Below are 15,392 nucleotides of genomic sequence, written 5' to 3'. Positions count from 1 at the left end.
TGTTAGAATCCTGGTCCAACACAATTTGTTTTAGTGACACATGAAAGCAGAAAATGGAAGTGGCTGAAATACATTTATGTACCTGAACATGCAAGTGTATTTTTTTGCATTCTTTCTTTAGCAGTTAGTTGGTGCTTCAGCACTGAAAGCCATTCTGTCTCCTTCTCCATTCAAAATATTACTTTCAAAAGATTTCTAAGGAAGTGATGACCATGTTACTCCAGAGTTCCTCATTTAGGTTACCTTAAACATTTAACTTATCATAGCTCAGGTAGTTTGCAATATCCTTTTTGGTTAAGCAAAGCCTGAATTTCACATCTCTGCACAACTAGCCCAGAAATTTCTCAAAAACTATCCGTGAAATCTCAGGCTATTTCACCTGAGTGTGATGCTCCTGGTTCCAGAGAGAAACTATGAGAATATCCTCTCTTGGTGATCTTGGTACATGTACCTAGTTCAAAATACTAACCATCAGTTGGGATGCTGGACATTAACAGGATGAGAAGAACAGGTTATTGTTTTTCTCTGAACAAGTCTATTCAGCTCTCTGGAAAGCAGTACTTACGTGTCGACAAATCTCCTGCTCAGGTTTGAGATGACAACTGGAGATCCAGACTGGAAAGGAGGGTCCCGAACCACTTTGTACTGGATGGGTTTGCAGTCCGCACACAGTGTGCTGTGGGGGACAGAGCTCAGCATGGCAGCATCAATTTCCAGGTGCTCATCTAGAGTGTAGATCTGAATCCCATACACCTCCTCGCCCACTTGTCCTGCATCCAGCTTTATAGTCAATGGGATGTCACAGAAGACATTCTGTGGCCCAAGAGAAATGTTCTTCCCGCTGATGGTGAGCAACTTGATGTCATTCACCGCACCACTGGAGTCCCAGTCTGGGGAAACAAATGTCACCCAGACTGTGAGGGACTCTGGAGTCAGAGGATAACGAAACTCCAGCTGCAGGTAGCAGCCCTGAGGCTCGGGACAGGCTGGGGGCACCGTGTGTTGGTTGACTGCCGAGTTCGGACTCCATGTTCTGACACTGGATTTACAAGGCTGCTCAACATCAGGGTGCCCTGGGAAGAAAGAAGGAAGCAAAGACAGGGCACAAAAGAAGTTAGAGAACATAGGTTATCATTGGCATCAGTCTTGAAAGACAAACTGGTGGCAGGAGAGCATATCTGTCCAGGAAACTAATTATTTACTTGAGCAGAACAGGCATGGCCAGCATGGAGAGGAGGAACGTAACACCAACGTCTCCTGGCCAGGTGAGAGACGCAAACCCAGTTCAAGTGCCCACCTGGACTGGACACCACACACTGTGCCAGTGCATCTGGTCCTGTATTTCCTATTTCTAGTGCCTTCCCCTGTGCCAAACAATGATATTTTCTACCCTTCCACTTGGTACTTTACCTGATAAAGAGAGTCACTTTGCCTTCAGTTCACCTCCGTGCTCCTACTTATTCCCTTGCCCCTCACTCTAAAACACAACCTTTTTCTCTTTAACAAAGACAAGAAAAGAACTTTTGTTGATTCCAAGAAGCTGTTGCACTGTGCTGTTGAGGGGCAACTCCTATGCCATTTACAGGCTAACCTAGCATGTCGTGTAAGACCCCTTTTTTTGGAGGGACATGGAGCACAGGTCTGAGCTGTCTCTTTGTGCTCATTGTGATGAAACAACAGGCACTTGTACTTTTACATTTCTCACCGTTGGCTATGTTCAACTACATGGGAGGTAGTGCTAAAAACTAATGAAAGCCACAATGCTTGCTGGGTTCCCAAATACTATGGTAACATTACAATTTGGCACGGAGTCATGGACTGCAAGATCCAGAGAGGTCAGATGGGTGGAACAGTTGGTAACAGAATCCAGTGAGAGCTATAAATTCCCTCTTCTTTCCCAAATAATCACACGAAAAGGGAGCAAGCAGGACAGGGAGAAGGCAAAGTATAGAAAAGAAGAAAGGGAAAAATAAAGATAAAGAAAGGTAATGAGAGGAGAGAAATGGAGAAGGCAGAGAAAAAAAAAGAGAGCACAGCTGTTTGCAACTGAGGAAGAAAGCAAGATAAAGCACTGGGCAAACATGAACAAACAGGACATCACTACTAATTTAAAGAGAAAAGGGCAATGTGTGAAGGTTATTCTTATTGTCTGTGATCCAATGAAGCGTTAGAAATGTGCCTCTTTTGTCAAGGATAAACAGCACAGGGAATTCTCCTGTTCATACCAAATGAACCCAGATGCAGAATAGATTTCCTGGTATCTCAGGCAGTCCTCCCCGCGATCCGATGCAATTGTCCGGCAGATGCACGACTTTTAACGCTTCTCCCTCACCCGCACATACCCCATAGCTCTCCTGTCTGCCTTGCATGCCACAGAGTAGTGGGAATGCCACTAACCTTAGCATCTGGAGAGACCACAGCAGTGATATATTTTGAAGAAAGCCAGAGTTCCATTTAACACGCTCAAGTTTTTTCCCTCTGGCAAGCTTGCAAGTACTGTGTATAATCATTCTGAGTAGCGAATATCCCATTCGACTCACGTTATCTCACAACATTCGCTGCCGTCCGCATGTGCTTGGCTGGCCCCTTCGATGAGTTTCTTGCAGACTCACAGTAAGCTCCTGACGGCAGCCCTAAGAAGGTGTTTTTTTAACCCTAGTATCTCAGAGGGCTTTGGAAAAATCTGAGGATCTTATCACTGCCATCTTGCAGATAGGAAAATGGAGTTGATTAATGGCTCACAGCCAACTACATTTTCAAAAGTGGTCTCCCCTTGGGTTCCTGCAAACTCACCTCTGCCAGTTCAAGGTCTCTGTAAGACTTCAATAGTGAATAAACCTACATGTTTTGGTAGGTCAGGGTGTGATCCCCGGAGTTACGTGAGTTGGACTCAGCCTCCAGGGAGTTTAATGCAGATCATTACCCCAAAATGGGAGCTTGATTATAGTCATCCATAGACTAAAAACCTCAGTGAAGTTGAGATAAAGTGACCCTTCCTTAAATATCATCAAACACTTAGGCCTGGGTAAGAAACGTTCATTTAATTGTGGAAGAGGATGGAAGCCTTATTCCATGTAACTCTAGATTTCTAGAGATGGGTAAATATTATGAAAATTACAAATATTTATATACAAAAAGAAAAGGTGTAGTAGTTATTCTGCCCCTGTGAGCTCAGGTTCTGAAAATCCTATGAGATCATCAGCAAGATCGGTCATAGAACAGCACCTCATACAATATCATGCCTTGCCTAACACAAACAAAATGCGAATGTGAGGTTTGTGAGGAGAAGTCAAATCCCATCTCCTGGTTAGAGAGCAAGGATGGTAGGCTGGGAGGGAGGCTTCCCCCAAAACATCAGCCACAGACTGGTGTGTCATGCAGTTAAGTGTAGTGGATGGGATGAATATGCCTCTGTCGCCCTGGCACATGGACAGAGACTTGACACACTTGTACAGGGAGGCCAGCTGGGATCGGCAGCCTCTCGGGATGCAGCTGCTGTCACAGCTACAACTAACCTGCCACATTTCTTACATGGTCAAGACAAAGGGACCATCCAGTGGGACTCTAATGTCCAACTGAGACAATTCCACTTGCAAATACAGAATGCATCGCTCTTGAGTGAAATATTGGCTACTGGGAAAAGCAGGGCACTAGAGCAGCCTAAGGCAGCAAGATTTTTCATTATATTCTCGCACTTCTTTTAGTCAATAGTCAGCCAGGCAGTAGGAATTGACTGATATATGCTTATATTGCAACAGTAAGCAAGGTACTCACTTGGGTTTGAGCCAAAATCACCTTTCATATATAAAAAACCCCTTTGACCAAGTTGTGGAGGTGCTGTAAGGTTTGTTTATCTAGCTGGTGTTGCTGGTGAGAATCCAGGTAGCTTAGAGCTTTCTTGCTCTATGGTGAGGGTAAAGAGTAAATCAAAACTGCCTGATCTCCAGTGCCTTCCCACAACTGCTGCTGAAGAGCAAACAGCCACTCATGCAAGGGGCACAATTGGCTGAGAAAGAATCACAAAATATCTCAGCCCCGGGGGGGTTGGACCCTACCATGCTCAGGCACAAGCCGGGCACTAGGAAGGACACGGTCCCCACAGCAGAGTTTTGCAATGAGCACGGCTCACACGTAGTCCAGACCACAGCTGGTGCCAGCTACCTGGGGAAACTGTGCAGCGTAACAACGCTATGAGACCTCAGGAAAATGAAATCAGACCAACCAGGTTCAGAGCTGCTTCAGAGACACGTGAGAAATGTGGTTTTCTGGTAAGAGGCTGGATGAATACTATGAAACATTTTCCATGAGTGTCGTCTCAAATTTTAAAATGAGTTCATTTTGGCCATGCTTATGCCTCTTTTGTGTTCACTTTCCATGAACATTCAAGCAGTGGAGATTTACACACATGAACGCTTGCAGAAAGTGAATTTAAATCTTGCATGCTTGAGTACTCACAGATAGACAATTAAAGAAGCCAGACAATGATCTAACTGTGCTATTTGTAACTCAGACCAAGTGCAAATAGGCAGAGATCCTGAATGTCAGGGAGTGTGGTAGTGATGACAGAAAATTACAGAGCAACAAATACCATACACTTGGTACATATTCTACCCTAAAGTGGAGACAACTTATTAACGTAGTAAGAGGATAGGATTCCCAAATTTTCTTTCCAGAGCAATGGCACAACAGCAATTGAATGAGACAGATAAGGATCAGACTGCACCCTTCATAGCTAAGAACATGCAGGCACACACTGTAAGAAGAGGAAATTAAATGCAAAATACAGCTGAGTAATAAATCTTAGAGCAGCTTAGTTTCTCTAGGAATGATGCCGCTGGCAAGACGTGTGAGATCTAGAAGTTTTCAAATCAGAGCTCATTGGAGAAATTTTGACAGAACTGCTTATCTCAATGGAATATGCAGTTCTTTCAAAATCAAACCACTTTGCAAAATTGGGTTTATTTGGCCAGAATTTTATTCTGGAAGAGAAAATAGGAAGAAAGTTCTAACAATATTCTAACATTGTGTTTTGACATTTTCAGAAGAAATAGTTTCATTGTTGCACTTTGAAACATTTTCATTTTGATATTAAAAGTTGCCTTTGCCCTAGATTATATACTAAAAGTGGATATTTTCAAATGTCAATTTAACCAAAGTTCATGAAAGAGGAATTATATGAGCTAAACAAAACATTTTGGCCAGCCTCAAACACTTTTTGTTTTTAATTTTCCTTCATTGGAGAATTTCAAAAGTTTTAGGTTTTGTTCCAAATGAAGCCAGTTTTCAAAGTCTTGTAATCCGTGGCTAAGTGGAAATTCCACCTTCCACCCTGCACTACTAGTGCAAGAGATCCAGACTTCACTAATCCTGTTTACTTGATAATCCAGTCACACTCGTAGCTGGAGCGCTGCTTCCCAGGTCAAAGCTCTTGAACAACATCCACCCAAGGGGAAGGTGCACTCTGTGTTGTGCCTGGCAGCCTTGGCCCTTGGCTGTCCAAACTGGGGAGAGTGAGTTGGAATGAACCACAACCTCTGTTGGGCCCCCACCCTGGGAGACGGGGGCGCGGGGCAGAGAACGCTTGCCCACACATCTTGTCCCATCATGCAGCGGGGATGCAGCTTGCTGCACACGCCGACCTTAGGACTAGGGAGGGCTCCTGGGTGCCAACACTGCATATATCACCATATTAGCTTACAAATAATCTTCCTTGTAGAATAACTCCCACGTACTCTAGCTGCAGGACAGAGAAGCCTGTAATGTAAGGATGTATTTGTACAATGAGTTTGCAAATCCAGGGATTGGCCTTTGAGTTCAATGAGCCCACCTATGTGTTTTTACATGGAAATCTGGGCCCAGAGTGTGCTGCTCCCAAAGGAATAGCTTGTGACGGACAGATTGAAATAATATTCTGCTCTTTCCACACTGTAATTTGTAAACTGACCTCTGCCTGGTATAATCTTAAATGCTCTACCACATCCACCTACTTACGTAATGGAAGGTACATATGGAGGAGAGTTAACGGTGGAGATCTAATAGCATTGTACAACCAACTCTGCAGACCATTCTCCTTCCAACATGCTCTAAGAGAAGCAGTAAGAATGACTTGCAAAACACCCTGAACTAGACCGGGCTTGACATAGTCACCTGCGTTTATGCTGCAGAGTACTTGCCCAAAGGGCAATCTCCACTCCTTTCAGCATGTCTGCTGGTGCAGCCCGCTACTATTCAACGAAAAGGCAGCAGAAATCAGGCCCAAATAAATAACATGCAATTCTTCACTTTGCGATTTGGAGTAGAAGAAGTAAACAGCTCCCCTGAGGAATTCATCTGGCAGTTGTGAATGGTCAGCATTTCTTGGCACTCTGCTGCTTTCTGAAATTCAGGTTCAGCTCCCAGAATTCATTCAATTCATAGGCAGGGTCAGGACATGGGGGCCAAAATACAGGTATTTCAGCCAGTAGCATTACTTCAGGGCACAGTGTATTCATCTGTCCTCTAGTTTTGTTCATGCTATACACAGGTACAATCAGTCACTCTCTCCCAGATTTTCCCACTGTCTTTGTGGCTCTCCTTTTACTCTGGCCCGTCTTCTCCCCTGCCACATCTTTGTCCCCAGCCCTGTGACTCACCTTCTGCTTCCCGTGGGCTCCAGTGCCCCGAGGGATCGCAGGGCATTGGGGAAGAGGCGCTGAAGGCGTATTGCACCAGGACTCTTCCTTCCGCACACAGATCACATGCTGATCCCACTTCTCTAGGAGGCCAGGAAAACAGGAAAACACACCAACTTAGTAACAGCTGAACGAGCTGCTTATTCAACTATATTAAAAGCAATAAGACTTAGAATTCTGTTCCACTTAACCCTCTTCTCACAGCACTGACAGAGAGTGTTTTCTGACACTGACCTTCTGTGGGTTTGGGCTAATGGCCTGCATAGATGGCATCTGTGAGTCTGCCATCCAACACAAAATGACAGCAACCTGTGAAATCATGTTCAGCTATATCTTTTTCCCCCTCCCTGCACTACAACTGGATCAAATGCTGACAAAAGAAAATACATGTTGCTTAGTGGTTAGAAAAGAAAACCAGCCTCAGGAGATTTCAAATCTATTTCTGCTCCCACCATGGATTTATTGCTTGAACTTGTAGTATCTTCAGGATTGTGAAGGCCTTGGGCTTAGTGGTGATTAGAGGAGAGGGCAAAGTCCCAGGCTCTGAGAAGATCAGACAGAGCTGCTCTGCAAAGCACAGCTTTGCTAAGTATGCAAGGACCTGCTTTTGGAGGCGTACCACAGCTCAGACCATTACAAGCCTGGAAAAGCGGTGGGTTATGAACATACAGAAAAGAACATACCCTTAATCCTTTTTTGCAGGGGAAACTGGATTCGATACCTGGCAGTTTTGGCATCAGCGGATGGCTCTTTCTGAACTGGAACATCTTATGGCTCCATGCCATCACATGGCATGACATGGCATTAAGAAAGGCACTTCACTGACCAATGCCAACTTTACTTCACCTACATAATACATCTAATACTAGCTACTGTCAATAAAGTACTATCAGCAGAAGTGGTTGAATAGGAAAACACAGTTAAAACACCAAGTCACAAATAGTTTTGCTAATACATTCACAAGATCAGGATTTAAGCTGATGTGGACTAGAGTAACTCTAATATCTTCCATAACATTAAGCTGATATATATCAGCTGAGGATGCAACTCACACAGTTCAGCCGTTCATTCCTTGGGGTCACAAAATTTGGAACCCTGTATGACCCAGAATGTGTGGTTATACATCCCAGTAAATTGCTTATTATTCATAATTCATTGCTCTGCTTTAAGGAACGCTGCCCACTCAAAATGAAAGGAAAAAATTAATTATCTTAAGGATTAAATGCACCGAGGAAAGGACAGAAGTTTTAGGCAAGCAATCTGTGTGTAACACATAGTGTACTCTCTGAGCTACCCAAGTAAGTATGGATTGAGTCATCAACTATTACAATCAGCTATGCAAATTTTAACCATCTCCCATTGTGCAATTTATTTCAGCACTGCTTTGCGAAGGGCACTGTGATCCTCAGGCAGACATTCTTTTGGATCCTCAGCAAAGACTCCAGGACTCTAAATTTACTCTCCCATTCCTCCCAGACCATACGATCTCATTTCCCTTTGGTGTTAGGGATGACACATGCTTAGCTGCTCCACAGCTTAGCATCTCCTATTTGTTGACAGGGATCTATTTGAAAGTCAACTTTCTGTTGGGTTAATTAGGTGGAAGCAGGGATTGTCAACAGGGAGGACTTGGAATGAAATCAGTGGTAAAACTTGTATCCATTTCAATATGGCCCACAGCCACCCCTACACAAAACGAAGGTGAATGATTGAACTCGCAGCCAGTGCAAAAAGGGATGCACCTGCTGAAAACATCTGAAGAATAAAATGTGGCAATGCGGTAGAATAGAGAAAAGGGAGGGAAAGGTGCCCTCCTCTTCTTTGCATGATCTGTAATGCTGGTAATGAACAAATTTGGGCATGTTGCAAATAACTTCTCTCTCTGTATCATTTCACCCACCTGCACTATTGGTATGACACTGCCTCCCTATTTCATTCCTCAGCTGTCTTTTTAGCAGTGGTTTAAGTGTCTAACTCAGCTTGCCTAAATAATATATGCAAAAAAAAAATCAAGAATCCAGAATAAAAGGTACTGAGAAATCAAAATGTAGAATTATTACTGCACAGTTGTTTTTCAGACACATGCATCAACAGTCAGGATAGAAGTCCCTGAAATAATCATCTTTCAGTTTCTCTACAAAGAGACTCCTGCATTAGCGCTTGGTCCTGGATGAGGACAGGGGTTTGAAAGCCAAGTTTCCACAATTAGGACTGCTTTTTACTCAAATTAGCAGCTATACAATTTCATCACAGGCTGCCATGGTGGAAAAAACTGTAGGCTTATGGACAAACATTTCCTTTTACCAGCAAGGACTTGGAGGTAAGAGAAATCACAAGGAGCATCATGTGGGGAAGGCTATGAGCAAACTTTCTCTTTTTACTTTTCCAGTTTGGGAGCCAAACTCAACCCTGATGTAACTCCACTGGCTGAAAGGACTTACACAGGGGATGACTCCTGGGTTAAAGTTTTTGGTCTGCAGACTCTTGCACACAAATCCTACAAACAGCCATGAATGTCAAAACTAATCATGGAATCGCATTTACAGGCTTATGAAAATCTAAGCCAGACCCTTACACCTTATACAGCCACTGACATCAAGACAAAATGAGCATAAATTGGTTCAAAACACTATTAATTAGGAATGATAGCATATCTGACACCTTATACACTGGTGCACACAACTCCCCAAAGTGCAGGATAATGGAAAATCTAGACTTCTCTGTTTTCTAATAAGCCAAGTACTGGGGAAATTCCAGCTTATGAAGTTCAGAGAGCAGGAGGAATTAATTCCTACAGCATGATATTTCAGTGAAGCGGGTTCAAAATCTAAACATTACCAGTGAAAACCAGACAATTCTCTTCAGGGCCAGCATGAGTTCAGTGGGCAACTCAAAACCAGTAAAAATCTGTCATTCCTTTCAGTAAAGAGTGCCTGTTTTCAGACTAAATTGTATCTGCTTACTTGAAATTCAGAATTGGTGCTCTCCCCTCTAAGGCACTGAAACTTTCCAGCAAGGTTTAAGCAAGTGATTATCAAGCCCAGCCATCTAGATCTGGGACAACATACTGACCAAAATATTTGCTTGCTAAGAATGAGATAGCATCAGATTCATGGAAATTAATGCAGTCACCTCAATGAAAACTTGGAAGAGCAGATGCATTCCAAGTTCTCTGTCCAAGCAGAATTTGCTGCAGAGCCCTATTACAATAACTGTTTACATCCTGCCTATGCATATCAAACAGGAGGCACATGAATGGATGCTTAGCGACAGCAGATGAACGCATCTAATAGATGCAGTCAGGAAATGAATAGAGTTTTCTTTTTCTCACTTGTTTTCACTTGTTTTGTTGGCTCTATTATTATTTTATTATTACATATTATTATATGCGCATGTGACATTTTTCATGCTTTTTTTTAAAGGGCGGATGCAGAATGGTAAGTATTCCAATCCCACGTGTAGTAGCTACAAGAAGTAGTGCTGGTTCTTGATATATTTGATTATTAGAGATGTTTAGAAGCTCAACCAGCTGCTGGAGTTTAGGGTCAAACACATGTTGGCAAATTTATATGCAGGTAAATGACTCTCCAGAGTAATATAGCAGGCATCAATTGAACACACTAAACAGGTAAGGAGGATCTGTCAGGAAGAGGATTTTACTTCTGTGCACAGCTTATGTAGCTACTCTTGCCAAGGTGTGAGGACACAGGATAGCCAACCCCAAATTTACAAGAACTATGAGTTAGCATTGCTCTCTGTCCCCAAATCCACATGATTAATTCCCTAAGAAAAGAGCACCTAATGCTGTGGCACCTGTGACAAAGTTGCATCTAAGAAGGGAAAAGGCACACGGTCTTTACTTCCATGCTTCATCCCCCTTCAACTGCAGACCTGTCAGAACCTCACCCACAGATACAGCCAGCCCAGTGTTACATTTTTAAACACAAGGCTAAATTTTTCCTTCCTGACTTTCATTAAGCAGAGGTCACTGCCTATGCACAGCTCTAGAGAATAAAAGGGACATAAAAGGAACTTGAGTTACACTGAGTGTGCCTACAGTAGCATTGTAATTTGGATCAGGAGCAAGCTTTTGAAGTGAAACTCTTCATCTTGACTACTTACAGCACTCAGAGTGTCCTGGAGCATGGAAGCTGGACCCGGTTTTGCCTGAAACCAGAGTGGAGATGTACTCCAGGACCACACCTGATGTGCTCCAATTGCTGATGCCACGGGGCCAGGCTAGAGCTAGGCTGAAATACCCCCCCACCAAAACCCCATCAGTCTTGATGTCAGGTCTTCATAACAACTGTTTGGCGCTAGAGATCTACTTATATTGGGCCACAATACTTGCTAATGTAGCCAGAGCCATTCATCCTTTTAAGGCCCTTTTACACTGTCAAAACAGCATGGAGAGGGCCTCTGTGCATTAGAAACCAGGCCCAAGGCACTCAGCAGTTGAGTATCAGTCTTCTGTTTTTTACATGAATAGTCCTATTGAAGTGAATGAGTTTATTCATTCAAGTGAGGCAAGTAAAATTTGGGCCATGGTGTGCACTTTGTGTAAAAATATCTGCAAAGATTTACAGTATTCCCACACACAGATAAGATTATACTTGGCCAATTTTGCCTCCTACTTGTCTTGCACAGTGACCCAATTTTACAAATTGATACAGGCATGTATCGCTAATCAAGCAGCGCTGGACACATCAGTACTGGAAGTTCAGCACATGAGCTTTTCCAGTATTAGTCACTATAATACTACTATCACCCTTGTTTTGATTAATATATCAGAAATTTGGGCATGTTTTAGACAGGATGACTTACGTATTTCAATGACATTTTTAAATGATCACAGCAACATTTCTGTATCTGTTAGCATTGGGAATCTCATTTTAACAAGGAATTGGACTCAAAGTATTTGAGGCTGTCTCTTTAAATCTCTTCAGTAATACTGAGCACACAGATTTTAAAACCCAAAGGAATTTTTTTTTTCTAGAAAATCACTATTTATTTAACATACGATAACTCTGTTATGAAATTTTAGATTTAGCAGGCTATCCACTGTATGTCATTTAAGAAGCAACTAACTAGGGCTTATTAAGAACATATTGATTGAGTTATAAGAAATATGTAATAAAGACATACTTGGTTACATAACAATTAACTCTGCATCAATGTGTTTTAAGAGGCAGATGGTATTTATTTAACACACAATAAGTATCTTCTGAAATCTAAATTAAATTGGAGAAACTTAATTTATGTAAAAATGATTATGGGCTAAAAAATTCTGAATTAATTTTCAGAACTTCACATAAGTCCTTTTCACATGTAGGGAATAAAAGGATTCAGTTGCAAAACTGCAATTAAAACAAATACTGGTTAGAGCACAAGATCTCTCTTTATCAACTCCTAACACGATTTGATTGCCCTCCCTCTATTAATCTGCAATACAGGTGGAAAATCTCATCTGAGCAGAAAATAACAGCTATCTGTCTACTCAGATAAAGTGCAAGCTGGCCACTGAAATGGCCACAGTGTCCTAGCAGTGCCGGAAGGAGTTTCATCCCTGATGGAGGCAGTGGCTTTCAAGGTGCTCTCACTGAACAAAGCAGCAGCGCTGAGACAGCTCTTTGGGTGCTAATATGCTTGTAAATTCGGCCTCCTGTGATACGTACTGCTACAGTCCTGAAGGACACTCAAAGTTTGTTCTCTATAAAATAACAAAGCAGAAAGTGGAGAAGGAACGCAAACAGGGACGGTGAGTTAACAGTAATGCAAGAAGGTCAATCATTTAGGAAGTTTGCTGCTAGGACTCCCATAGCTCCTGCAGCCCATCCCAGCGCTGCATAAGAGTATTTAGATGAACTACCTGGTTGCTCAAGTCATCCTGGGGTAGAGTTGCGCTGGCTATGAACTGCAATGTGGTGCAACTCTTGCCCAGAGCCCTGCATTCATTTAATTTTTATTGGTACCATGTAGCTGCATGACATGAACACACACACATACTCACACCTACATGCTCTAGTCAGGGTGCAGCAAGATGACACTTGCATGATACTCAGGGTTTTAGGTCTTTGACTCTGCCTTGCTCAGCTCCCATCTCAGACCTGCAGCTCAGGGAAGGAGGCAGCATTTGTCCCTCTCCCTGACCCTGCCACCTCCTTGCCCTGTGAGACTCCACTGCCCATGAGGTCTGTGTTGTCACAGGAGTAGAAACAAGATTCACCTTGTCCTAGCAAAAGAAACGTGCAAGAGGAGGAGGAGGGGGAACGTGCAGGCAGAGCTGAAGCCCACAGGTATTTGTGAGGAGCAATAACAGCAGGAATCACAGGGTCAGAATCTTTGAAAATTCCTCCCATAACATATGGAAAAAGATTTGCCCTTTACATGGCAAATCAATGGCCCTCAACAGAGTGCTACAGGCTGAGAAAGGAAGAGCAGAAAACAGATCAATAACCTCCTCAATATAAACCAATTTAGGAAAGAGCCTTAACCCAGACTGTGTGTAGCAAGTGTTAAAGCTGCGCTCCTGGAGTCGGGCTCTGGGTTGTTCCCCTATTTCTCCCCTTTCCATTCAATTCAGCGCAAGAGTACAGAGCAGCGCGTGATCACCTTTCAAAGAAGTGGCCATCAATAGGCGGAAACCACTCCAGGGTGACAGAGGTGGAGGTCCGAGCCACAATCTGCGGGGCAATTGCAATAGGAGCCGGTTTCTTCGCAGGCTGCCAGCTCTGATAGACGAGATCCAAGTAGCAGTGCATCCTGGCCACTTGGTTGGGTGTGAAGGAGTCAGTGCAGTCATCATCTGAAATTAAAACGGAAGCCACATCAACCACATGGGAGATGCAGTGGGAGCAGGAGAGAGAATTACGACCCAGTGAACGGTAGCTTCTTGCAAGGGCCAGGATGGGTTCTTGCAGCACCCAAAAGTTAATGGCCTGTGAACAAATTAGTGCAGTCATCACTTGTGGAGGCAGGTGAAAGGAAATAAAGTTAAAAAGGAAAAAATAAATCAATAAACATTCTCTCCCTCTGGTCCGGTATACATATGAAGCACCTAGAGATCATCCCAAGATAAGACAGAGACACGTGGAGGTGAAGAAACAGAAAGCCTCAGTGCAGCACCTTCTGGTCAGAACTGGGGCTACCAGTGGACATCTGGGCTTAAAAGGATTTCATGTCTAAATGAGTATCTCTGAGAGAGGATAAAAGGGCAAAGGATGGCTAGTGTTCGGATAAAGCATTGACTGAGATTCATGAAAACTGTGTGCAGTTTGACTGACTTCAACAGATTTCTTAGTTTAAAAGAGCACAGAATTTTAAAAATACATAATTTTTTTAAAGTTCTTAAATTTTCAAATGAACAAATAAAAAATGTTCTGAAAGATCAATTTTAAAAAAATAATGTCAAACACTGATTAAAAATGTAAATTTTTGTTGCAGTAAAATAACTTTATTTCTATTAAAAATATCCCCCATTACCATTATGATTCTAACCCCTTTCTGAACTTCTCATAAACGTTTTTGAGATTTAAAATTTCTTTTTCATTCAAAAAGGATAAATCATTTTGCTGGATAGTTTCCCATAAATATCCTTTTCTTATTTCATCTGTTTTCCCCAAACGTGATTTGGCAACAAGAATACATCTAGTGCCCTCTGAACAACATACAACTTCACAACTACAATGCCCCAGAGAAGTAGAAAATTACTATTTCTCTATTGTGCACATCACAGAAGGCATAAATATGTTGTGCAAAGTCACCCAGAAAAGCTATGCTGAAGAACTTATTGCTAGCACTTTAACCATTTTTCTGGTAGTCTTCCCATCAGATGAAAAGCTCTTGAAAACACAGAGTGTTTCTTCACATGTGCCTGCAGAGTTCCCAGCCCAGTAAAGCTCAGTCCCAGATGGGACCTCTGTATGCTGCTGCAATACAAACAACAATGACAGTTTTGCATAGGTCAAGTAATACACTTTTCTGGGGAGATGCAGGTCGCCGAAGGCTGTTCAGAGAGTTGCTTGTGTGTATGTAAGTTGGCAGTTCAATATTGTAATAGCGTTACTAGATGCTCTGATGTCTGCAAGTCCATGCCCTGTGGAACTCAAGAGGAACAAAAAACCATGAATTTGTTCTAAAGAGAAGTGTGAATTTGCTGGCTAATTTAAAACCTTACCACATCTTCCCTGAGATGCAAGCAAAAGGAGACAGCTTTGGTTGGGATCCTGCTCAAATTACAGCCCCAAATGCAGTCCTACCACAGTAAGGACCCGTCCGTTCACATGTTCTCCTGTGTCTCTCCTAATTCCCTTGGGCAGTGAGCCTCCCCTCATCAAACATGCACAGCAGGTAGACAGACACCACCAGCTTGAAAATATCTACAAATCCCTGTGGGTATGCAAAAAGCTGCTTTAATATGACACGTCTGGATTTCCTCAATAATTATCGATGGTCTATCCCTGAGCACGTTGTAAAAGCCATAAATATTCTTCACGGAAGCCCAGAATGAGACCAAGGCCCTTAATAGCCATCATAAAGGAACAATAAAATATATATAGGACAAAGCAGTGAGACAATGGCACAGGAGAAAGATGACCTGCATTCTCAATCTGTTTAAACATCAGCACAGGCTGTGTCCTGGGGGAGGGGAAGGGAGGAGAGGCAGGGGAGAAAGGTATTTCACTTGATCGCTCAATTTCAAGAAAGATTCAAGATCCTCCA

At 42.7% G+C, this 15,392-nt stretch overlaps 1 protein-coding gene across 2 annotated transcripts in view; it reads right to left on the bottom strand.

Moving 5' to 3' along the window:
* The window catches only part of PAPPA (pappalysin 1), a 183,562-nt gene that overhangs the window by 108,808 nt on the left and 59,362 nt on the right, over positions 1-15,392 (bottom strand). For both annotated transcript variants that reach the window (XM_009475824.2, XM_087753259.1), the window contains exons 5-7: positions 13,284-13,476; positions 6,633-6,754; positions 566-1,073 (exon numbers count right to left, since the gene is read on the bottom strand). In XM_009475824.2, coding sequence (XP_009474099.1) covers positions 566-1,073; positions 6,633-6,754; positions 13,284-13,476 — 823 coding nt within the window. The remainder of the gene's footprint in view (positions 1-565; positions 1,074-6,632; positions 6,755-13,283; positions 13,477-15,392) is intronic.

The sequence above is a fragment of the Nipponia nippon genome, unplaced genomic scaffold (assembly GCF_047370975.1).
Source record: "Nipponia nippon isolate SJK-2023a ecotype South Korea unplaced genomic scaffold, ASM4737097v1 scaffold_16, whole genome shotgun sequence".
Lineage (NCBI taxonomy): Eukaryota > Metazoa > Chordata > Aves > Pelecaniformes > Threskiornithidae > Nipponia > Nipponia nippon.
This window is presented reverse-complemented; position numbering and strand designations above follow the sequence as displayed.